Raw genomic sequence first — 25,647 nt, 5'->3', positions numbered from 1 at the left:
ACACTGTTGGATGCTGTCTGTGTGCTGTTCTGCCGAACACTGTTGGATGCTGTCTGTGTGCTTTTCTGCCGAACACTGTTGGATGCTGTCTGTGTGCTGTTCTGCCGAACACTGTTGGATGCTGTCTGTGTGCTGTTCTGCCGAACACTGTTGGATGCTGTGTGTGTGCTGTTCTGCCGAACACTGTTGGATGCTGTGTGTGTGCTGTTCTGCCGAACACTGTTGGATGCTGTGTGTGTGCTGTTCTGCCGAACACTGTTGGATGCTGTGTGTGTGCTGTTCTGCTGAACACTGTTGGCATGCTGTCTGTGTGCTGTTCTGCTGAACACTGTTGGATGCTGTGTGTGTGCTGCTCTGCTGAACACTGTTGGATGCTGTCTGTGTGCTGCTCTGCTGAACACTGTTGGCATGCTGTCTGTGTGTTGTTCTGCTGAACACTGTTGGATGCTGTGCGTGTGCTGTTCTGCTGAACACTGTTGGATGCTGTGCGTGTGCTGTTCTGCTGAACACTGTTGGATGCTGTGCGTGTGCTGTTCTGCTGAACACTGTTGGATGCTGTGCGTGTGCTGTTCTGCTGAACACTGTTGGATGCTGTGTGTGTGCTGTTCTGCTGAACACTGTTGGATGCTGTGCGTGTGCTGTTCTGCTGAACACTGTTGGATGCTGTGCGTGTGCTGTTCTGCTGAACACTGTTGGATGCTGTGCGTGTGCTGTTCTGCTGAACACTGTTGGATGCTGTGCGTGTGCTGTTCTGCTGAACAGTGTTGGATGCTGTGCGTGTGTTGTTCTGCTGAACACTGTTGGATGCTGTGCGTGTGTTGTTCTGCTGAACACTGTTGGATGCTGTGCGTGTGCTGTTCTGCTGAACACTGTTGGATGCTGTGTGTGTGCTGCTCTGCTGAACACTGTTGGATGCTGTCTGTGTGCTGCTCTGCTGAACACTGTTGGCATGCTGTCTGTGTGTTGTTCTGCTGAACACTGTTGGATGCTGTGTGTGTGCTGTTCTGCTGAACACTGTTGGATGCTGTGTGTGTGCTGTTCTGCTGAACACTGTTGGATGCTGTGCGTGTGCTGTTCTGCTGAACACTGTTGGATGCTGTGCGTGTGTTGTTCTGCTGAACACTGTTGGATGCTGTGCGTGTGTTGTTCTGCTGAACACTGTTGGATGCTGTGCGTGTGTTGTTCTGCTGAACACTGTTGGATGCTGTGCGTGTGCTGTTCTGCTGAACACTGTTGGATGCTGTGTGTGTGCTGTTCTGCTGAACACTGTTGGATGCTGTGTGTGTGCTGTTCTGCTGAACACTGTTGGATGCTGTGCGTGTGTTGTTCTGCTGAACACTGTTGGATGCTGTGCGTGTGCTGTTCTGCTGAACACTGTTGGATGCTGTGCGTGTGCTGTTCTGCTGAACACTGTTGGATGCTGTGCGTGTGCTGTTCTGCTGAACACTGTTGGATGCTGTGTGTGTGCTGTTCTGCTGAACACTGTTGGATGCTGTGTGTGTGCTGTTCTGCTGAACACTGTTGGCATGCTGTCTGTGTGCTGTTCTGCTGAATACTGTTGGATGCTGTCTGTGTGCTGTTCTGCTGAACACTGTTGGATGCTGTCTGTGTGCTGTTCTGCTGAACACTGTTGGATGCTGTCTGTGTGCTGTTCTGCTGAACACTGTTGGATGCTGTCTGTGTGCTGTTCTGCTGAACACTGTTGGCATGCTGTCTGTGTGCTGTTCTGCTGAACACTGTTGGCATGCCGTGTGTGTGCTGCTCTGCTGAACACTGTTGGCATGCTGTGTGTGTGCTGTTCTGCTGAACACTGTTGGATGCTGTGCGTGTGCTGTTCTGCTGAACACTGTTGGATGCTGTGTGTGTGCTGTTCTGCTGAACACTGTTGGATGCTGTGTGTGTGCTGTTCTGCTGAACACTGTTGGATGCTGTGTGTGTGCTGTTCTGCTGAACACTGTTGGATGCTGTGTGTGTGCTGTTCTGCTGAACACTGTTGGATGCTGTGTGTGTGCTGTTCTGCTGAACACTGTTGGATGCTGTGCGTGTGCTGTTCTGCTGAACACTGTTGGATGCTGTGCGTGTGCTGTTCTGCTGAACACTGTTGGATGCTGTGTGTGTGCTGTTCTGCTGAACACTGTTGGATGCTGTGTGTGTGCTGTTCTGCTGAACACTGTTGGATGCTGTGTGTGTGCTGTTCTGCTGAACACTGTTGGATGCTGTGCGTGTGTTGTTCTGCTGAACACTGTTGGATGCTGTGCGTGTGCTGTTCTGCTGAACACTGTTGGATGCTGTGCGTGTGCTGTTCTGCTGAACACTGTTGGATGCTGTGCGTGTGTTGTTCTGCTGAACACTGTTGGATGCTGTGTGTGTGCTGTTCTGCTGAACACTGTTGGATGCTGTCTGTGTGTTGTTCTGCTGAACACTGTTGGCATGCTGTCTGTGTGTTGTTCTGCTGAACACTGTTGGATGCTGTCTGTGTGCTGTTCTGCTGAACACTGTTGGATGCTGTCTGTGTGCTGTTCTGCTGAACACTGTTGGATGCTGTCTGTGTGCTGTTCTGCTGAACACGGTTGGATGCTGTCTGTGTGCTGTTCTGCTGAACACTGTTGGATGCTGTCTGTGTGCTGTTCTGTTGAACACTGTTGGATGCTGTCTGTGTGCTGTTCTGCTGAACACTGTTGGATGCTGTCTGTGTGCTGTTCTGCTGAACACTGTTGGATGCTGTGCGTGTGCTGTTCTGCTGAACACTGTTGGATGCTGTGCGTGTGCTGTTCTGCTGAACACTGTTGGCATGCTGTGTGTGTGTTGTTCTGCTGAACACTGTTGGATGCTGTGCGTGTGCTGTTCTGCTGAACACTGTTGGCATGCTGTGCGTGTGCTTTTCTGCTGAACACTGTTGGATGCTGTGCGTGTGTTGTTCTGCTGAACACTGTTGGATGCTGTGCGTGTGTTGTTCTGCTGAACACTGTTGGATGCTGTGTGTGTGCTGTTCTGCTGAACACTGTTGGATGCTGTGTGTGTGCTGTTCTGCTGTACACTGTTGGATGCTGTGTGTGTGCTGTTCTGCTGAACACTGTTGGATGCTGTCTGTGTGCTGTTCTGCTGAACACTGTTGGATGCTGTCTGTGTGCTGTTCTGCTGAACACTGTTGGATGCTGTCTGTGTGCTGTTCTGCTGAACACTGTTGGATGCTGTCTGTGTGCTGTTCTGCGGAACACTGTTGGATGCTGTCTGTGTGCTGTTCTGCCGAACACTGTTGGATGCTGTCTGTGTGCTGTTCTGCCGAACACTGTTGGATGCTGTCTGTGTGCTGTTCTGCCGAACACTGTTGGATGCTGTCTGTGTGCTGTTCTGCCGAACACTGTTGGATGCTGTGCGTGTGCTGTTCTGACGAACACTGTTGGATGCTGTGCGTGTGCTGTTCTGACGAACACTGTTGGATGCTGTGCGTGTGCTGTTCTGACGAACACTGTTGGATGCTGTGCGTGTGCTGTTCTGACGAACACTGTTGGATGCTGTGTGCTGTTCTGCCGAACACTGTTGGATGCTGTGCGTGTGCTGTTCTGCCGAACACTGTTGGATGCTGTCTGTGTGCTGTTCTGCCGAACACTGTTGGATGTTGTCTGTGTGCTTTTCTGCCGAACACTGTTGGATGCTGTCTGTGTGCTGTTCTGCCGAACACTGTTGGATGCTGTGTGTGTGCTGTTCTGCCGAACACTGTTGGATGCTGTGTGTGTGCTGTTCTGCCGAACACTGTTGGATGCTGTGTGTGTGCTGTTCTGCTGAACACTGTTGGCATGCTGTCTGTGTGCTGTTCTGCTGAACACTGTTGGATGCTGTGTGTGTGCTGCTCTGCTGAACACTGTTGGATGCTGTCTGTGTGCTGCTCTGCTGAACACTGTTGGCATGCTGTCTGTGTGTTGTTCTGCTGAACACTGTTGGATGCTGTGTGTGTGCTGTTCTGCTGAACACTGTTGGATGCTGTGTGTGTGCTGTTCTGCTGAACACTGTTGGATGCTGTGTGTGTGCTGTTCTGCTGAACACTGTTGGATGCTGTGCGTGTGCTGTTCTGCTGAACACTGTTGGATGCTGTGTGTGTGCTGTTCTGCTGAACACTGTTGGATGCTGTGTGTGTGCTGTTCTGCTGAACACTGTTGGATGCTGTGTGTGTGTTGTTCTGCTGAACACTGTTGGATGCTGTGCGTGTGCTGTTCTGCTGAACACTGTTGGATGCTGTGCGTGTGCTGTTCTGCTGAACACTGTTGGATGCTGTGCGTGTGCTGTTCTGCTGAACACTGTTGGATGCTGTGCGTGTGTTGTTCTGCTGAACACTGTTGGATGCTGTGCGTGTGTTGTTCTGCTGAACACTGTTGGATGCTGTGCGTGTGCTGTTCTGCTGAACACTGTTGGATGCTGTGTGTGTGCTGCTCTGCTGAACACTGTTGGATGCTGTCTGTGTGCTGCTCTGCTGAACACTGTTGGCATGCTGTCTGTGTGTTGTTCTGCTGAACACTGTTGGATGCTGTGTGTGTGCTGTTCTGCTGAACACTGTTGGATGCTGTGTGTGTGCTGTTCTGCTGAACACTGTTGGATGCTGTGTGTGTGCTGTTCTGCTGAACACTGTTGGATGCTGTGCGTGTGTTGTTCTGCTGAACACTGTTGGATGCTGTGCGTGTGTTGTTCTGCTGAACACTGTTGGATGCTGTGCGTGTGTTGTTCTGCTGAACACTGTTGGATGCTGTGCGTGTGCTGTTCTGCTGAACACTGTTGGATGCTGTGTGTGTGCTGCTCTGCTGAACACTGTTGGATGCTGTCTGTGTGCTGCTCTGCTGAACACTGTTGGCATGCTGTCTGTGTGTTGTTCTGCTGAACACTGTTGGATGCTGTGTCTGTGCTGTTCTGCTGAACACTGTTGGATGCTGTGTCTGTGCTGTTCTGCTGAACACTGTTGGATGCTGTGCGTGTGCTGTTCTGCTGAACACTGTTGGATGCTGTGCGTGTGCTGTTCTGCTGAACACTGTTGGATGCTGTGTGTGTGCTGTTCTGCTGAACACTGTTGGATGCTGTGTGTGTGCTGTTCTGCTGAACACTGTTGGATGCTGTGTGTGTGCTGTTCTGCTGAACACTGTTGGATGCTGTGCGTGTGTTGTTCTGCTGAACACTGTTGGATGCTGTGCGTGTGCTGTTCTGCTGAACACTGTTGGATGCTGTGCGTGTGCTGTTCTGCTGAACACTGTTGGATGCTGTGCGTGTGCTGTTCTGCTGAACACTGTTGGATGCTGTGTGTGTGCTGTTCTGCTGAACACTGTTGGATGCTGTGTGTGTGCTGTTCTGCTGAACACTGTTGGCATGCTGTCTGTGTGCTGTTCTGCTGAATACTGTTGGATGCTGTCTGTGTGCTGTTCTGCTGAATACTGTTGGATGCTGTCTGTGTGCTGTTCTGCTGAACACTGTTGGATGCTGTCTGTGTGCTGTTCTGCTGAACACTGTTGGATGCTGTCTGTGTGCTGTTCTGCTGAACACTGTTGGATGCTGTCTGTGTGCTGTTCTGCTGAACACTGTTGGCATGCTGTCTGTGTGCTGTTCTGCTGAACACTGTTGGCATGCCGTGTGTGTGCTGCTCTGCTGAACACTGTTGGCATGCTGTGTGTGTGCTGTTCTGCTGAACACTGTTGGATGCTGTGCGTGTGCTGTTCTGCTGAACACTGTTGGATGCTGTGTGTGTGCTGTTCTGCTGAACACTGTTGGATGCTGTGTGTGTGCTGTTCTGCTGAACACTGTTGGATGCTGTGTGTGTGCTGTTCTGCTGAACACTGTTGGATGCTGTGTGTGTGCTGTTCTGCTGAACACTGTTGGATGCTGTGTGTGTGCTGTTCTGCTGAACACTGTTGGATGCTGTGTGTGTGCTGTTCTGCTGAACACTGTTGGATGCTGTCTGTGTGTTGTTCTGCTGAACACTGTTGGATGCTGTCTGTGTGCTGTTCTGCTGAACACTGTTGGATGCTGTGTGTGTGTTGTTCTGCTGAACACTGTTGGCATGCTGTGCGTGTGTTGTTCTGCTGAACACTGTTGGATGCTGTGCGTGTGTTGTTCTGCTGAACACTGTTGGATGCTGTCTGTGTGCTGTTCTGCTGAACACTGTTGGATGCTGTCTGTGTGTTGTTCTGCTGAACACTGTTGGCATGCTGTCTGTGTGTTGTTCTGCTGAACACTGTTGGATGCTGTCTGTGTGCTGTTCTGCTGAACACTGTTGGATGCTGTCTGTGTGCTGTTCTGCTGAACACTGTTGGATGCTGTCTGTGTGCTGTTCTGCTGAACACGGTTGGATGCTGTCTGTGTGCTGTTCTGCTGAACACTGTTGGATGCTGTCTGTGTGCTGTTCTGCTGAACACTGTTGGATGCTGTCTGTGTGCTGTTCTGCTGAACACTGTTGGATGCTGTGCGTGTGCTGTTCTGCTGAACACTGTTGGATGCTGTGCGTGTGCTGTTCTGCTGAACACTGTTGGCATGCTGTGTGTGTGTTGTTCTGCTGAACACTGTTGGATGCTGTGCGTGTGCTGTTCTGCTGAACACTGTTGGCATGCTGTGCGTGTGCTGTTCTGCTGAACACTGTTGGATGCTGTCTGTGTGCTGTTCTGCCGAACACTGTTGGATGCTGTCTGTGTGTTGTTCTGCTGAACACTGTTGGATGCTGTCTGTGTGTTGTTCTGCTGAACACTGTTGGATGCTGTCTGTGTGTTGTTCTGCTGAACACTGTTGGATGCTGTCTGTGTGTTGTTCTGCTGAACACTGTTGGATGCTGTCTGTGTGTTGTTCTGCTGAACACTGTTGGATGCTGTCTGTGTGTTGTTCTGCTGAACACTGTTGGATGCTGTGTGTGTGTTGTTCTGCTGAACACTGTTGGATGCTGTGTGTGTGTTGTTCTGCTGAACACTGTTGGATGCTGTGTGTGTGTTGTTCTGCTGAGCACTGTTGGATGCTGTGTGTGTGTTGTTCTGCTGAGCACTGTTGGATGCTGTGTGTGTGTTGTTCTGCTGAGCACTGTTGGATGCTGTGTGTGTGTTGTTCTGCTGAGCACTGTTGGATGCTGTGTGTGTGTTGTTCTGCTGAGCACTGTTGGATGCTGTCTGTGTGTTGTTCTGCTGAACACTGTTGGATGCTGTCTGTGTGTTGTTCTGCTGAACACTGTTGGATGCTGTGTGTGTGTTGTTCTGCTGAACACTGTTGGATGCTGTGTGTGTGTTGTTCTGCTGAGCACTGTTGGATGCTGTGTGTGTGTTGTTCTGCTGAACACTGTTGGATGCTGTGTGTGTTGTTCTGCTGAACACTGTTCGATGCTGTGTGTGTGTTCTGCTGAACACTGTTGGATGCTGTGTGTGTGTGCTGTTCTGCTGAACACTGTTGGATGCTGTGTGTGTGTGCTGTTCTGCTGAACACTGTTGGATGCTGTGTGTGTGCTGTTCTGCTGAACACTGTTGGATGCTGTGTGTGTGCTGTTCTGCTGAACACTGTTGGATGCTGTGTGTGTGCTGTTCTGCTGAACACTGTTGGATGCTGTCTGTGTGCTGTTCTGCTGAACACTGTTGGATGCTGTCTGTGTGCTGTTCTGCTGAACACTGTTGGATGCTGTCTGTGTGCTGTTCTGCTGAACACTGTTGGCATGCTGTGTGTGTGCTGTTCTGCTGAACACTGTTGGATGCTGTGTGTGTGCTGTTCTGCTGAACACTGTTGGATGCTGTGTGTGTGCTGTTCTGCTGAACACTGTTGGATGCTGTGTGTGTGCTGTTCTGCTGAACACTGTTGGATGCTGTGTGTGTGTTGTTCTGCTGAACACTGTTGGATGCTGTGTGTGTGTTGTTCTGCTGAACACTGTTGGATGCTGTCTGTGTGTTGTTCTGCTGAACACTCTTGGATGCTGTCTGTGTGTTGTTCTGCTGAACACTCTTGGATGCTGTCTGTGTGTTGTTCTGCTGAACACTGTTGGATGCTGTGTGTGTGTTGTTCTGCTGAACACTGTTGGATGCTGTGTGTGTGTTGTTCTGCTGAACACTGTTGGATGCTGTGTGTGTGTTGTTCTGCTGAACACTGTTGGATGCTGTGTGTGTGTTGTTCTGCTGAACACTGTTGGATGCTGTGTGTGTGTTGTTCTGCTGAACACTGTTGGATGCTGTGTGTGTGTTGTTCTGCTGAACACTGTTGGATGCTGTGTGTGTGTTGTTCTGCTGAACACTGTTGGATGCTGTGTGTGTGTTGTTCTGCTGAACACTGTTGGATGCTGTGTGTGTGTTGTTCTGCTGAACACTGTTGGATGCTGTGTGTGTGTTGTTCTGCTGAACACTGTTGGATGCTGTGTGTGTGTTGTTCTGCTGAACACTGTTGGGTGCTGTGTGTGTGCTGTTCTGCTGAACACTGTTGGGTGCTGTGTGTGTGCTGTTCTGCTGAACACTGTTGGGTGCTGTGTGTGTGCTGTTCTGCTGAACACTGTTGGATGCTGTGTGTGTGCTGTTCTGCTGAACACTGTTGGATGCTGTGTGTGTGCTGTTCTGCTGAACACTGTTGGATGCTGTGTGTGTGCTGTTCTGCTGAACACTGTTGGATGCTGTGTGTGTGCTGTTCTGCTGAACACTGTTGGATGCTGTGTGTGTGCTGTTCTGCTGAACACTGTTGGATGCTGTGTGTGTGCTGTTCTGCTGAACACTGTTGGATGCTGTGTGTGTGCTGTTCTGCTGAACACTGTTGGATGCTGTGTGTGTGCTGTTCTGCTGAACACTGTTGGATGCTGTGTGTGTGCTGTTCTGCTGAACACTGTTGGATGCTGTGTGTGTGCTGTTCTGCTGAACACTGTTGGATGCTGTGTGTGTGCTGTTCTGCTGAACACTGTTGGATGCTGTGCTGTGTGCTGTTCTGCTGAACACTGTTGGATGCTGTCTGTGTGCTGTTCTGCTGAACACTGTTGGATGCTGTCTGTGTGCTGTTCTGCTGAACACTGTTGGATGCTGTCTGTGTGCTGTTCTGCTGAACACTGTTGGGTGCTGTCTGTGTGCTGTTCTGCTGAACACTGTTGGGTGCTGTCTGTGTGTTGTTCTGCTGAACACTGTTGGGTGCTGTCTGTGTGTTGTTCTGCTGAACACTGTTGGGTGCTGTCTGTGTGTTGTTCTGCTGAACACTGTTGGGTGCTGTGCGTGTGTTGTTCTGCTGAACACTGTTGGGTGCTGTGCGTGTGTTGTTCTGCTGAACACTGTTGGATGCTGTGCGTGTGTTGTTCTGCTGAACACTGTTGGATGCTGTGCGTGTGTTGTTCTGCTGAACACTGTTGGATGCTGTGCGTGTGTTGTTCTGCTGAACACTGTTGGATGCTGTGCGTGTGTTGTTCTGCTGAACACTGTTGGATGCTGTGCGTGTGTTGTTCTGCTGAACACTGTTGGATGCTGTGCGTGTGTTGTTCTGCTGAACACTGTTGGATGCTGTCTGTGTGTTGTTCTGCTGAACACTGTTGGATGCTGTCTGTGTGTTGTTCTGCTGAACACTGTTGGATGCTGTCTGTGTGTTGTTCTGCTGAACACTGTTGGATGCTGTCTGTGTGTTGTTCTGCTGAACACTGTTGGATGCTGTCTGTGTGTTGTTCTGCTGAACACTGTTGGATGCTGTCTGTGTGTTGTTCTGCTGAACACTGTTGGATGCTGTCTGTGTGTTGTTCTGCTGAACACTGTTGGATGCTGTCTGTGTGTTGTTCTGCTGAACACTGTTGGATGCTGTCTGTGTGTTGTTCTGCTGAACACTGTTGGATGCTGTCTGTGTGTTGTTCTGCTGAACACTGTTGGATGCTGTCTGTGTGTTGTTCTGCTGAACACTGTTGGATGCTGTCTGTGTGTTGTTCTGCTGAACACTGTTGGATGCTGTCTGTGTGTTGTTCTGCTGAACACTGTTGGATGCTGTCTGTGTGTTGTTCTGCTGAACACTGTTGGATGCTGTGTGTGTGTTGTTCTGCTGAACACTGTTGGATGCTGTGTGTGTGTTGTTCTGCTGAACACTGTTGGATGCTGTGTGTGTGTTGTTCTGCTGAACACTGTTGGATGCTGTGTGTGTGTTGTTCTGCTGAACACTGTTGGATGCTGTGTGTGTGTTGTTCTGCTGAACACTGTTGGATGCTGTGTGTGTGTTGTTCTGCTGAGCACTGTTGGATGCTGTGTGTGTGTTGTTCTGCTGAGCACTGTTGGATGCTGTGTGTGTGTTGTTCTGCTGAGCACTGTTGGATGCTGTGTGTGTGTTGTTCTGCTGAGCACTGTTGAATGCTGTCTGTGTGTTGTTCTGCTGAACACTGTTGGATGCTGTCTGTGTGTTGTTCTGCTGAACACTGTTGGATGCTGTGTGTGTGTTGTTCTGCTGAACACTGTTGGATGCTGTGTGTGTGTTGTTCTGCTGAGCACTGTTGGATGCTGTGTGTGTGTTGTTCTGCTGAACACTGTTGGATGCTGTGTGTGTTGTTCTGCTGAACACTGTTGGATGCTGTGTGTGTGTTCTGCTGAACACTGTTGGATGCTGTGTGTGTGTGTTGTTCTGCTGAACACTGTTGGATGCTGTGTGTGTGTGCTGTTCTGCTGAACACTGTTGGATGCTGTGTGTGTGCTGTTCTGCTGAACACTGTTGGATGCTGTGTGTGTGCTGTTCTGCTGAACACTGTTGGATGCTGTGTGTGTGCTGTTCTGCTGAACACTGTTGGCATGCTGTGTTGGTATTGATTGGTGTGGTTATACTTGCAGGCCTCCTCAAGCACAACCTCAGAGTGTGTTTGTTGTTAATGCAAATGATGCATTTTACTCTATGTTTTGATGTACTGTATAAGTGATTAATAAATAAACTGATGTAACCTAATCCATTTCCTACCACTGTATACTAAGACGGCACTAAAACAGGCCCTTTGGCCCAACTCTTCCATACTGACTGCTGTGCCTGGCAATCAAGTCCCATTTGTCCACACTTGAGTCATATCCTCCTACCCACATATTTATGCAAAGTCTTTTAATGTTGTTATTGTACCTGCCTCAACCACTACCTCCCCTCCACTGAGGATATCTTCAAAAGATGATGTCCCAAGAGTGCAGTGTCCATCAAGAAGGACCCTCACCATACTGGAAGAAAAAGCAGTAAGATTTTTCAGTGGAAGTTGCTGACTGGACAACTGCGCAGGCGCAGAACCGTCCCTGTGTAATTCCAGCAAAGAGCTTTAAAAAGCAGTAAGTTTTTCCAGCAACAGTCGCTGATAGGAGTACTGTGCTGACGCAGGAGAACCGTCCCTGTGTAATTCCAGCGAAGAGCTTTAAAAAGCAGTAAGTTTTTCCAGCAACAGTCGCTGATAGGAGTACTGTGCTGACGCAGGAGAACCGTCCCTGTGTAATTCCAGCGAAGAGCTTTAAAAAGCAGTAAGTTTTTCCAGCAACAGTCGCTGATAGGAGTACTGTGCTGACGCAGGAGAACCGTCCCTGTGTAATTCCAGCAAAGAGCTTTAAAAAGCAGTAAGTTTTTTCAGCAACAGTCGCTGATAGGAGTACTGTGCTGACGCAGGAGAACCGTCCCTGTGTAATTCCAGCAAAGAGCTTTAAAAACCCTGTCTCCATAAAAGAGGGGTAATATATAGTGGAGTGGTCATCATGGGAGAGGTCATCATTGGAGTGGTCTGAGTCAGAGTGGTGAGGCTTTGTCTCAACAGGGCTTCGGCAAGAACAGGCGGAGGCAAGGTAGGTAGGTAAGTTCATCCCTTATTTCTTCTTTCTTATTTAACTCTTGACAGTGCATGTTCATTCCATCTATGCCCCTTGTGATTTTATACACCTCTATATGATCACCCCTCATTCTCCTCTGCTCCCATGAAAACTGTCCCAACCTGCTCTACTTCTCTCCATGACTCATCTCCCAAGTCCCGTCAACATCCTTGTAAATCTCCTCTGTACTCTACCAGAGTAGAGCCGCACAGCCACGGGTTAGAGTCAAAAGTAGGAAGGGCATTGATAGAATAAGAAAGGACATATTCAGAGACAATAGAGTTAGTCGCCAAAGGATGGAGGGTGGGATTTCAAAGAGAGAACAGCAAAATGCAGATATTCAGAGACAATAGAGTTAATCACCAAAGGATGGAGGGTGGGATTTCAAAGAGAGAACAGCAAAATGCAGATTTGAATGGTCTCCCCTGAATCCTGAAGTTCCATAGATATAGGGATCTGTCAGCGTTACCTCAGGGAAGTTACAGCTGGGTTGTTTGCCACCGCATTCGACTGTTTCCAAGTCCAGACTGTAGTTTGAGAATGAATTGACAATGTGACAGGCATTGACGTTACTAAGGGTAGTGTTGAACTCTTTGGCGACACAGCTCTGTAGATCCTGGGTGTTGCAGACAAACTGGAAGAAAAATAACCAGGTATTAAAAAGGTCTCCACATACATAAGGCTAGAACGCTCTGAGATACGTTTCCTCCCTCCTCACCTTTTTTCTCTCACCTGATGGGGTACAGCAACTCCAGTTAAGACCATAAGACACAGGAGCAGAACTAGGCCATTCAGCCCATCAAGTCTGCTGTACTATTCTATCATGGCTGATTTATTATCTCATTCAACAACTTCCTCCTGTCTTCTCCCCATAACCTTTGACACCCTTACTAATCAAGAATCTATTAATCTCTGCTTTAAATAGCTGAGTGATGATGGTGCTAAACGGCGACTCCTTTGCTTGCATCTTTAGAAACAGCTTTATTTTTATCTTTAATATCTAATTTTTTTCCTTTTCAAGACCCTGACCTGGACTCTGACTTCGGTTCTTTGCAGGAATGGGACCCACTTTCAGCCTCACAACCGGCCACTTTTCGATACGCCAAGGACGTGACCTAGAAGACTAGTGTGTCTTCAGGGTGCTGGATTTTTCATGGCTCTGGAGGTGGGGGGATTCAAGGCTGATGCCACCGACTGATACATTGCAGGAGAACAAAGAAGATCAGAGTTTGCTGCTGGCTGTGTGCCCGGAGGCACAGAGCGCGGAAAAAACAATGCAACAGACTACTAACACCATAAATCAGCCAGTTGCTTTGTTATGTCTCCCCTCTTGCTGTGAAATGGAGACACTTCTTTTTGCCTTATTAGGGAGGGAGAGCCTGTGGTATGTCAAATACCGGATGAACGAGTAGTCCTTGGGGTACTGCAAGTCTGTGTCTTTATCGATGCTTTGCTGCTGCTTCTGCGTGGGTGGGGGCAGCTGGGGGGGACTTTGGGGTTCTCACGTTTAACTGCTGTACATTCTTTGGGGCACTTCTCTGTTTTCGTGGATGTTTGTGAAGAAAAAGCATTTCAGGATGTATATTGTATACATTTCCCTGACATTAAATGTACCTATTGAAACCTATTAAATATACCCAATGACGGCCTCCACAGCTGCCTGTGGCAACTAATTCTACAGATTCACCACCTTTGGGCTAAAGAAATTCTTCCTCATCTCTGTTCTAAAGGGACATCCCTCAATTCTGAGGCTGTACCCTCTGGTCCTACCTAAACTGCCCCACCATAGGAGATATCCTCTCCACATCCAGTCTAAGCTAGGCCTTACAATAGGTTTCAAAAGATCCCTTCCCCCAATTCTTCTAAACTCCAGCAAGTGCAGGCCCAGATCCATCAAATGCTCCCCATGTATTAAGCCTTTCATTCTTGATATCATTCTTGCGAAACTTTTCCAGACCCTCTCCAATGCCAGCACATCTTTTCTTAGATAAAGGGTCCAAAAATGCTCACAATCCTCAAGTACAGTGTGACTATCACCTTATTACCTTATCACCTTATCAGCATTCGATCCTTGCTTTTATATTCTAATCCCCTCAAAATGAATGTTTACCGTACCACCAAATCAACCTGCAAATTAACCTTTAGGGAATCCTGCACTAGGACTCCCAAGACCCTTCGCACCTTGATTTCTGAATTTTATCACAATTGTGGGATCTTTCTGTGCTCAGATTGGTTGCTGTCGTTCCTACAGGACAATGGTTACTAGTTGGCTAAGAGGGGCTGCAGAGAAAGTCAATGCAAGTTCTCCTGCCGTAATATTTATTGTTAACATTTCATTCCATATTCCTACTTTAAATTTCTTCATTCTTTATAACTGTTGAATGTTGCTGCTGTTGTTGCCTGACATGCAAACAAACCACCCACAAATTCCTGATACACTCAGTGACCACTTAATAACTCTGACTATTGGCGCCAGATGGGATGGTTTGAGTATCTCTGAAACTGTTGATCTGGGATTTTTATGCACAATAGTCTCTAGAGTTTGCAGAGAATGGTGCGAGAAACAAAAAACATTCAGTGAGCAACGGTTCTGTGGGTGAAAACGCCATGTTAATGCAAGAGGTCAGAGGAGAATGGTTTAAGCAGTCAGGAAGGTGGCAATAACCCTGTATTACCACAGTGGTGTGCAGAAGAGCATCTCAGAATTCACAACACATTGAACCATGAAATGGATGAGCTACAGCAGCAGAAAACCTCACTGGGTTCCACTCCTGTACCTAACAGAGTGGCCACTGAGTGTATATGTAAATTTCATTTCAATTATCGTTGATGATGAGAGGCACTGATCATGTGGATAGTCAGAGGCCTTTTCCTAGGGCTGAAATGGTTGCCACAAGAGGACACAGGTTTAAGGTGCTGGGGAGTAGGTACAGAGGAGATGTCGGGGTAAGTTTTTTATTCAGAGAGTGGTGAGTATGTGGAATGTACTGCCAGCAACGGTGATGGAGGCGGATACGATAGGGTCTTCTAAGAGACTTTTAGATAGGTACATGGAGCTTAGTAAAATAGAGGGCTATGGGTAAGCCTAGTAATTTCTAAGGTAGGAACATGTTTGGCACAACTTTGTGGGCTGAAGCCTGTATTGTGCTATAGGTGTTCTATGGTTTTCTATAAAACATGCCACAAATAGATGAAACAGTCTAGTAGCCTCAATGCTATCCCAAGCAAACGTGGGTGAATTCTAGAGTGCAGACAAGTAGTACAATATCATGGGAGTGGATGGGAATTGGAAACAACTAAAAAAGGATCTGTGTACCAGGTAGAAATGGTTTGTTGATGGTTGTGTAAACTTGTTTCTATTCTGTGAATCTACCCTGGATCTGGCAAAGGAATGTCTCTTATCCACTGAATACATTCAGAATCTGTCTATAGCAAACACACAGAGATTTTCTAACACTTTTTTCTAACATTTTCTAACACTGTTATAAGACTTTTGAATGGTTCTTTAGTACGAGATTACTCTTGACCTCACAGTCTGTCTCATTATCACTTTGAATCTTTTTTACCCTGCACTGTATCCATAACACTTTATTCTGTATTCTGATTGCTTTTCACCTGTACTATACCTCAAAGAACTATTGTAATGAAATGATCTGTAGTAATGGCATGCTAAACAAAGATATTGCCAGAGACAGCTATGGCAGCCAAGTCATTGGATATGTTTAAATTTGAGGTACATAGGTTCTTGGATAAGAGTGTCAAAGCTTACAGGGAGAAAGCAGGAGAACGGAGCTGCGAGGGTTTGAATGGTGAAGCAAACTTAATGAGTCGAATGGCTTTATTCTGCTCCTATGTTTTATGGCCTTACTCACTGAACCTTGGCATAGGTGACAATAATAAACCAATATACCAGATTATTACCACCTCTACCTACCATGTTGACAAAGGCAGACAGGAAGACCAGTGAGATGGTGAAGACCCCAACAATGGTGCTGTTCATCTTTGACTGGACGATCTTCTTTGACAGGAGCTGCAGTGGGACCGGGAAGATCTGGGGTGAGAGAAAGATGGGGCTCTTAGTCAATTGAGACAGCAACAAAAGATATCTATGCACAACATCGATTAACAAGGTTAAATATTTGTTTCTCTTCACCAGCAAAATTAGTCCCAGGCCAACACGATCACAAGATCTAAGTTAACAGAGATACGCTGGTTTATTGATCTTTAGTGACCTGTTTGCTGGGATATGACAAAAAGAGGAGCAGGATTAGGCCAGTGCTGGTGTATCCAGTCTCACGCTTTACAACACATTGTTCATCACTCTTGTTTCTCTTAAATCTCCTGAAGTTCAAATATCTATCAGCCACATTCAGTGACTCCACCTCCACAATTCTGTACTGTAACATTTTGTAGAGTCACTCACTGAAATATTTTTTTCCATTCTCCTTTCCAAAATGTATAACCTGACACTTTCCTATGTTACACTCCATCTGCCAACGTCTTGCAAACTCTCCCTTTAAGCTAGTCTCTGCAAGTTGGCTGGGGAAGTCATGGCCCAGTATCTGTGAACCCACGGGTCTGCTGGAGGCTGGAAGCAGAAGATGACATGTGAGGATGTGTGTAGATGGGTGGATAGGAGGGAGGGAGGGATGAGGTTTGTTGTTGTTTGCTATGCTGTGTTGTTCTGTTGAGCATTGAGAGCATGCTATGTGTGCTGGAATGTGTGGTGACAGTTACAGACTGCCCCCAGTACATCCTTGGTTTTGTGTTGGTTGTTAAAGCAAACAACACATTTCACTGTAGGTTTTGATGTATATGTGATAAATAAATGATTTGAACTCAAACCCGAGGTTCCTTTAACTCCTCCAGGTTATAGACCATCTAGATATCCCTTAAAGTTGATGGGCAAGAGAGTTAAGAAGGGGTGTGGTTGTTGGCCTTTAATAGTCGGGGGATTAAGTTCAAGAGTAGTGAGGTAATGTTGCAGCTCTATGAGACCCTGGCCAGACCACACTTAGAATATTGTGTTCGGTTCTGGTTGCCTTATTATAGGAAATATGTGGAAGCTCCAGAGAGGGTGCATTGGAGATTTACCAGGATGTTGTCTGGATTGGGGAGAATGATTTATGAGGATAGGTTGAGCAAGCTAGAGTTTTTCTCTTTGAAGCAAAGGAGGATGAGAAGAGACTTGATAGAGGTGTACAAGATAACTGCATAGCCAGAGACGTTTTCCAGGGTAGAAATGGCTAATACAAGGGGACATAGTTTTAAGGTGATTGGAGGAATGTATGGGGTTAGAGTTAAGTTTTTTTTACACAGAGTGGAGGGTGTGTGGATGTCCTACCAGGAGTGGTGGTAGAGGCAAAGACATTAGGGGTATTTAAGGAACTCTTGAACGGACACATGGATGACAGAAAAGTGGAAGTCTAGGTAGAAGGGAAAAATAGATTGATCTTGAAGTAGGTTAAAAGGTCAGTATAACATTGTGGGCCAAAGGGCCTGTACTGTGCTAGCAACACACACAAAATGCTGGTGGAACGTAGCAGGCCAGGCAGCATCTGTAGGAAGAAGCACTGTTGATGTTTCGGGCTGAGACCCTTCGTCTTGGCCCGAAACATTGACAGTGCTTTTCCCTATAGATGCTGCCTGGCCTGCTATGTTCCACCAGCATTTTGTGTGTGTTGCTTAAATTTCCAGCATCTGCAGATTTCCTCGTGTGTACTGTGCTATGTTTTATGAACACTGGAACGTGATTACTAAACTCTGTTACTTCTCCAGCAGAGTTAAAGAGTTAATCCAAATGAACGGGGGGAGAGGTTTTCATATTCCATCCCTGCATTTCCATGAAATGAAATAAAAACAATCTCTTCTAATCTCTTCTGTTCCTCCTGATGTCAATGAGACGAGGGCCTAATCTCTTCTGTTCCTCCTGATGTCAATGAGACGAGGGACTGCAGTGAACGCAGTATGACTCCGAGAGTACATTAGTAAGTTATGGATCTGACAGTGACAGGGAAAGCTGCTGTGAAGCTAATCAGCAGGTGGGGAATTGTCCGCAATGACCCAGTGACCCGCAATGACTGCAGGAATGAAGCTTTTCTCAAAGGAAGAAGCAAATTGTCAGCTCTTAAACCACAAAGCAGAGAGCCAAATATTTAATAGAGAGAGAAAAAAATACACAGCGGTGTTTTGAGCCTTTCCTGAATGTTAATTCATCACCAGTTGTTTATAAATTGATTTGAATATTTTATGCTAATCAAAACATCGTAGCTCAGTGTGAACCAGGGATAAAAATTTTATAAAACTGCAAATTCTGGAAATCAAGAAAACTGAAGAATCTGGAAATATTTAGCAAGATCTTTGCAGCACCTGTAGAAAGAGGAGCAGAGCTAACCCAACCATATCGGATCGACTGCAGGGACGTGGCAAGTATGCATGTAGCTACTTGATCGAACAGTGAATCAAGTGGCCTCCTATGTGCAGAGTACTCCATTTTGGGTGTGGCCTTTTGAGCATGCAGGGTTTCTTCTTGGTGGGCCTGGTTTGGAGCCCCTACACTGTAAGTTGCCCAGTGTGTGTCATTATGAAATGACTCAGTAAAAACACTTAATCATACTATTCCTTTTCCGCACTTAACTCTGTGCACACCTAACATTAACAATTAGGTTGTATACAGATACGTGACATTAACGATTGAGTTCCGAACACATACGTGATATTAACGACTGGGTTGTGTGATATTACTGAATGGGTTACGTATACATACCTTGCGTTAATGATTGGGTTACATATATATACGTGACGTTAACGATTGGGTTGTATACACATATGTGATGTTAACAATTGGGTTGTGTACACATACGTGACATTAACAATGGGTTGTATAACCTTTGATGTCTTTTTGGCCAGAATGTCATCAAAGCATGAAGACTGAACAAGGCTAAAGAGGAAATCTCTTCAGAAAGCAGAAGCAAACTTCTTCATGTTTGGAATTAGTGGAAAACAAGTAGCAGTAAATTTGACAGCAAATGAAAATAAAAGAAAACTGCATATGCATGAAATTTGAAATACAAAGATAAAATGCAGGAAAAAAACTGAGGTTGGTGGGTATTCACATGAGCTACCTAATAAAGGGTCTTGACCCAAAATGTCGACTGTTTATTCCCCTATGTAGGTGCTGCCTGACCTGCTGAGAATTTTCAAACATTTTGTTAATGTTGCCAGAGGAAGTTGCAGATACCATAACAACATTGACGACATCCTCAAGGTGTGGCTCTTCGAGAAAGCAGCGTCCATCATTAAGGACCCTCACCATCCAGGACTTGCCCTCTTCACATTCGACCATACGGAGGAGGTGCAGGAGCCTGAAAACCCATGCTCAGCGATTCAGGAACAGCTTCTTCCTGTCTGTCATCAGATTTCTGAATGGTCCATGACAATACCACATTTTTTGCACTATTCATTTGTTCTGCAATTTTTAGTAATTTTGCACTGTGCTTCTACATCAAAACCACAAATTTCACATCATATACGATAGCAATAATGTACCTGATTCTGGCTCTGGAAAGTCATTTGGACAAGTTCAAAGACAAATAAGGTTTAGAGGGGGATGGACCAGATAGATAGGTCCTGATGAAGGGTCTTGGCCTGAAACTTCGACTGCATATTGCCCTCCACAGTTGCTGCCTGACTTGCTGAGTTCCTCCAGTGTTTTGTGTGTGGCTTGGATAAGCATCTTTGCAGAGATAGGCTGAAGGACCACTTCTATGCTATATGATTCCATGACTCTAAATTAGTGTATTAAGACCATAGAACATAGGAGCAGAATTAGGCCATTTGGCCCATTGAGTCTTGTCCACTATTCTATCATGACAACCGCATTCTCCCACCCTCTCCCAGTAACCTTTGACGCCCTTACTAACCAAGAACCTATCAAATTAAGTCTTAAATATACCCAACAACTTGGCCCCCACAGCTATCTGTGGCAATGAATTCCACAGATTCACCACCCTCTGGCTAAAGAAATTCCTGCTCAGTTCTGTTCTAAAGGGATACCCCTCTATTCTGAGGATGTGCGGTCTGGTCATAGACTCCTCTACTGTAGGAAACATCCTCTTCATGTCCACTCTATCTAGGTCTTTCAATATTTGTTTGGTTTCAATGAGTTCCCCTCTCATTCCTTAAACTCCAGCGAATACAAGCCCAGTGCCATCAAATGCTCCTCATACATTAACCCTTTCATTCCCAAGATATTCCCTCTGTGACATTGCTCCAAAGGTACTAATTAATTGCAAATTAAGTATCTTTAAGTGCCTTTGGGTGCCACAGCAGTGCAGCCGTTAGCTCAGGATGTTCTGGAGTTCAGAGTTCAACTTCAGCGCCATTCTATAAGGATCTCTGTATGTCCTCCCTGTGGAACGTGTGGGTTTTCTCCTGCTCCCACAGTCCAAAAACCTACCGGGTAGGTTAATTGGTCAATGTAAATTGTCCCGAGATTAGGTTAGGGTTAATCGGGTTTGTGGGGGGTTGCAGGGAGGTGTGGCTGGAATGGCCTATTCTGCATTGTATTGTTAAATAGTTGAACAATAAACCCCAGTCACCAATCTATGTTCTTGCTTTACATTGTAATTGAACAGAGAACGAGGAATTTTGGGAGAAATGAAATGACTCTGGAGAATGCACGTTTTATGTAACTGGAAACATTTTCCCTTTTCTGACAAACACACCGATTGTTCATTGCCTCTCTTTCAGTACCAGGTACCAATGACTCATACTGCAGTCCATGTTTATGTAACCTGTATTACTAATTCAAAATCAGCGATTCTTATCACGGGAGGAGTTTTTCTAAATAAGTAACCAAATATGACCAGAATGCACATATACTTCATCTGTGCTACTTAACTCATGATATCAGTTCCTTGATTAGCAGTAAGAAGGGTAGCATTCTATTGGGTTCAACTAAATTGTTACTTCAGGTAATGGCACTAGCTGGTTGCTTTGATTGGTCACATCTGCACAGATTCAGCACGTCATCTAAAACTATGCTGCACAATGGAGAGTATCTTGACTGGATGCATCACAGCTTGGGATGGAAACACCAATGCCCTGGAATGAAGAAGTCTACATGAAGTAGTGGATACTACCCAGTCCGTCACAGGCAAAGACCTCCCCACCACTGAGCACTACAAGGAACAAGGAAGTAGCATCCATCATCAAGGACCCCCACCACTGAGGCCATGATCCCTTCTCACTGCTGCCTCAGGTCCTACATCACCAGGTTCAGGAACTTATTATAATAATAATAATAATAGGAACTTATTATTCAGAAATTATCAGGCTCCTGAACTAATGTGGGTAATTTCACTCACTTCAACACTGAACAGATTCCACAACCTATGGACATACATTCAAGGACTCTACAACTCGTGTTCTCAGTATTATTTTTTTTGTATTTTCACAGTTTATCTTCTTTTGCAGACTGGTTGTGTAGTTTTTCATTGATTCTATTGTATTTCTTTGTATCGATTGTGAATGCCCACAAGAAGATGAATCTCAGGGAGATTCTATGGTGTTATACATGTACTTTGATAATAAATTTACTTTGAACTATAAAATTGCAAACAAACTTGAAAATGCCACTGGAATAGTCTGGTGAACCTGATATGTGATAGATATGAGCTTGGCCCTAGATGGTTAAAGGATGTGAGATGAGGTCATTTCCTTTAATGAAAGGACACATTGCACATGGACATGACACCACATTACGGAGATCTGAGGTTGTATTTGGGTTAGGATATATGTACCTGCATTATTGCACATAAACTCAACATTATATTCTGCATAAAAACACAAAATGCTGGCAGAACTCAGCAGGCCAGACAGCATCTATGGGAGGAGGTAGTAACGACGTTTCAGGCTGAAACCCTTCATCAGGAGGGCCAAAACGTAATTACTACCTTCTCCCATAGATGCTGTCTTGCCTGCTGAGTTCTGCCAGCATTTTGTGTTTTTATTTATTTCCAGCATCTACAGATTCACTCATGTTGCCATTATATTCTGCATGCTTAAGTTTTTCACTTTAGCTTGGTTTGTGTGGCCCTCTGTTGTTTGAGGTCACTGTGGATGTTGTGTCCTATCTATGTCGTTGATGCAGCACCATTGTGGCCGACAAGACCAAGGTGAGGGTAGCAGCCTCTGTTACAAAGGCCACATCTATACCACAAATGGTCTCAGTTCTGCTGGAGATGCAGTGTATCTTTCTATGGGCCCGTTTGTCTTCTGCTGTTTCAGGAATTTTTCCTCACCCGACTTAACATGTTTCAGGGTGCTTCTCCACCTGGTGCCATCGGTTGCAAGCTCCCCCCAGGACTCACTGCTTCCATGTTCCGCTCGCGGACATCCTCGTAGCACGGTTGAGGGCAGGCGGCGGTCCTCTCGCCTGAAGCCAGCTCGGCGTAGAGGATGTCTTTTGGGATGCGGCAGACATGGCCCTGCCAGCCAGCCCACACTGCCTGAACAGGGTGTACACAGTAGGGAGATTTGTGCACTTTGTTTTTAGCTCTTAGGCAATCAAGATTAAAAAGCCTGCCATCTGGTCTAGTGTGGAGATGGATCCCCTCTGTAACAGTACCTCAGAAGGACAAAGAAGATCCCAAAGAGTGTTAGCACGAGAACACCTTGCTTAACATGCTGCTTATGTCAAAGGGCCCCGAACAGCTGCTGTTGTACTGTACATGGTGTTGTAGAAAGATCTGATTGTGTTTATTATTAGGATTAGTCTTGGCGGACATGAAAGAGCCTGTCTCTGTTGACTAAGTCAAATGGCTTGGTGAGACCAATAAAGGCAATATAGAGGAGTTTCTTTTATTCTCTGCACTTCTCCTGGAGTTGATGGAGAGAGAAAATCATGTCTGCAATCACTCTGTGACTCCAGGTAGACACGCGGTGAACCAGGGAGACCTGGGTAATGGCTTTGCTAACAATATTCAAGAGGGCAAAGTTCCTGTAGTTGTTACAGTCACTTTTCTTGCCTTTGTTTTTGTAGAGGGCATTGATCTTGGTGTCTCTCTTATGCTGTGGTATAGCTCCTTCTAGCCAGCACTGACAGAGAACTTTATGTACTCGGTGCATGCAGTGCTTGATCAGGTCTAGGGGGGACTCCCATCATTGCCTGGTGTCTTCCCTGAGGCCAAGTTGCCGATGATCTTGCCGAGCTCCTCCCGGATCGGCTCTGTATCTGGTTCCTCTATTGTCAGCAGGGACTCAATAGCATCCAGGACTGAGGTGGAGTAGAGGTCAGAATAACACTCTAACCATCTCTCCATTTGTTTGGGCTGTCAGTGATTACGTCCACATTTGAGGGAAGCCATCCCGCTCTGAAAGGAGATGAGGGCTTTCTTGATGCCATCATACAAACCCCTGATCTTGTTGGTCAGTGCCGTGGTCTGAGCTGCATCCAGTACATGGTGGCACAGTGCCTGACAGACTGCTGAACTTTACTTTTAGAAGCTTCTACTTCTACCCTCTGTAGGTTCCTTTCAGTTGGCGAATGTTTATATTCAGCTAGGTCAGCACATTTGGCTTCAGTGATGGTGGTCATCTCATTGGGTTTACCTTTGAACTAATCATTTGTTTTCGAAGACTTCCTCCCTGAAGTTAGGCTGTGCTGTAGCTGGTATTCCAATGACATTCCAATGGCAGAAGTTGCCATTGCTCTGTGACAGAGTTTCCAGGCTGAAGGGGATTCAGTTCTTTCTCGAAGGACTTAGCTAACTGTACCAGCAGGTCTAGGTGAGACATCTTACCTACATCAATTCCCTTTGTGTTTAATGTCTTTGATTGCAGTCTGATCGTGGAACACAGCAGTGAATGGTCTGTGTCACAGTAGGAATGTGTGAGAAGCACAGTTCTGGGGAAGGAATGCCTGACCAGGATCAAGTCCAGCTGGTGCCAGTGTCTGGAGCAAGAGTGTCTCCAGGAAACCTTGTGTTGAACCTTGGTCTGGAAGTATCATTTGGTGATCCATAGATTATAGATCAGTGCAAAATTCGAGCAGTCGCTGTCCGCTCTTGTTCATCTTACCCACACCAAAGTGACCTAGGTAGGAAGGCCATGAGTGGTGATCTGCACCCACTGTGATGTTAGAGTCACCCAGGAGAACAAGATGTTCCTTGTTAGGGGTACTCCTGATAGTGATTGTAAGGTTTTCATAAAACTCATCCTTTGCCTCAGGTGTGGAGGGGGAGGGCATACACACTGACAAGAGTAACTGGACCTTTTGTGGTGTTGAGGTACTAAGTAAGAATTCATACAGATCCATTTCTGCCTGGTTCCACCATCTTCAACAATGTGTTCCTCACTGCAAAGCTTACTCCATACTGTCTGGGCTCATCAGGGCAATTCCCTTGCCAGAAAAAGGTGTAGTTTTTCTCGTTTAGTAGTACATGCATCTCCTGGAGGAGATGTATGTCCACACACAGTCTTTTGAGCTCCTTGTCTACTACAGCTGTCTTCCTGACATCACCGATGTCTTGGAGGTTATCAGAGAGACCAGTCATCATTGTCCAAACATTCCAACATTCCAGTTTTAAACCTGGTCTCTCTCCTTGTGTTGTCTTGCCTGGTGCAATGTTTTCACTCTGCAGTTCAGGGAATACCTAGCCCCATACAGCCAATGAGGAAAGCAGACTGTAACAGGACAACACCTTTTTGACTGGGGATTGCCTAACTTAACGCAGGCAGTAGCTGTCTAGTGAGATCCAAGAATCTCTCCCACTATCAGAAGCAACCCCTGGCATCATGCTCCATGTCAACGGAGTGTAGTATCTACAACCAGTAAGTGCTGCTTCCTGTGTTGTGTCAATGCCATGAGGCGAAGCAGGAGTGTCCTCTCCTGAACAGTGTTGACCCTGCAAGGTGAAGTCAAGCCAGTACACGAGCCAGGGCAATAGAATATGGAGAGCAAACTGTTGCCCATGCGGCAGACTCCCCTCTCCACGCAGCCGCTGGTTCCGAAGGAATGTACAGTTTGACACCAACAGCACTGCAGGAGTCACCTGTCAGCGCTGAACTCAACGTGGGACTCCAGCTCCAGATTTTTTCTTGGGACTTACTCCCAAAGCTTTCCCCGTGAGTGGGTGTAGTTGCAAGGCATGGAGGTTTGAGACCAGAGTTTTCCTTTTCCTAGATGAGCTGCCAACCATGGCTGACGAGCCCCATCGGCCCAAAGTGACCAGTTTTAAGGTGCCAGTAACCCACCTTTGCCCCTTCTGCTGTCAGTAGAAATGGTTCCGCTGGGTTTAGTAGCTGAGCCACACGTGAAGGCCAGGAACTTGGTTCTTTGAGACACATGCTATTGGGAGCATACTGGTATATGTGACAATAATAAAACATATATTTGTTTATTTAGAGATTCTGTGCGACACAGGCTCTTCTGCGCTACCCAGTAACCAACACTATGCTCTCATGCTGCCCTCCTGAGGGATTACAGGTTTCATTTACTACAGAGACATTACCATTCCCCTTTCCAGTACTGTGCAAAAGTGTTGCCCATGGTTTTTGTGGTGGAACATTGTAAGTTTAATTAGAGATACAGTGTAGAACAGGCCCTTGTGCCAACGAGTCACACTACTCAGCAGCCCCCCTATTTAACACAAGCTCAATCACAGGGCAGTCTACAATGACCAATTAACCCACTAGCCGGTATGTCTTTAGACAGTGGGAGGAAACTGGAGCCCATGTAAAACTCCTTACAGACAGCGCTGATGTGAACTCCAAACTCTGAGCTGTAATAGTGTCATGCTGCTATGCTATCATGACCTCCCTTTCCAAGCAATTAACACACACAAGGAAATATGAATGCATAAAGGTACAACCACGTTAGTGGGGC

The 25,647-nt window shown here is 46.4% G+C and overlaps 1 protein-coding gene across 3 annotated transcripts in view; it reads right to left on the bottom strand.

The window, feature by feature from the left end:
* The window catches only part of adcy5 (adenylate cyclase 5), a 469,096-nt gene that overhangs the window by 86,129 nt on the left and 357,320 nt on the right, over positions 1-25,647 (bottom strand). For all 3 annotated transcript variants that reach the window (XM_059967665.1, XM_059967666.1, XM_059967667.1), the window contains 2 exons: positions 15,694-15,810; positions 12,229-12,393 (listed from right to left, as the gene is read on the bottom strand). In XM_059967665.1, coding sequence (XP_059823648.1) covers positions 12,229-12,393; positions 15,694-15,810 — 282 coding nt within the window. The remainder of the gene's footprint in view (positions 1-12,228; positions 12,394-15,693; positions 15,811-25,647) is intronic.

This window comes from Hypanus sabinus, chromosome 4 (genome assembly GCF_030144855.1).
Source record: "Hypanus sabinus isolate sHypSab1 chromosome 4, sHypSab1.hap1, whole genome shotgun sequence".
Taxonomy (NCBI): Eukaryota; Metazoa; Chordata; class Chondrichthyes; order Myliobatiformes; family Dasyatidae; genus Hypanus; species Hypanus sabinus.
This window is presented reverse-complemented; position numbering and strand designations above follow the sequence as displayed.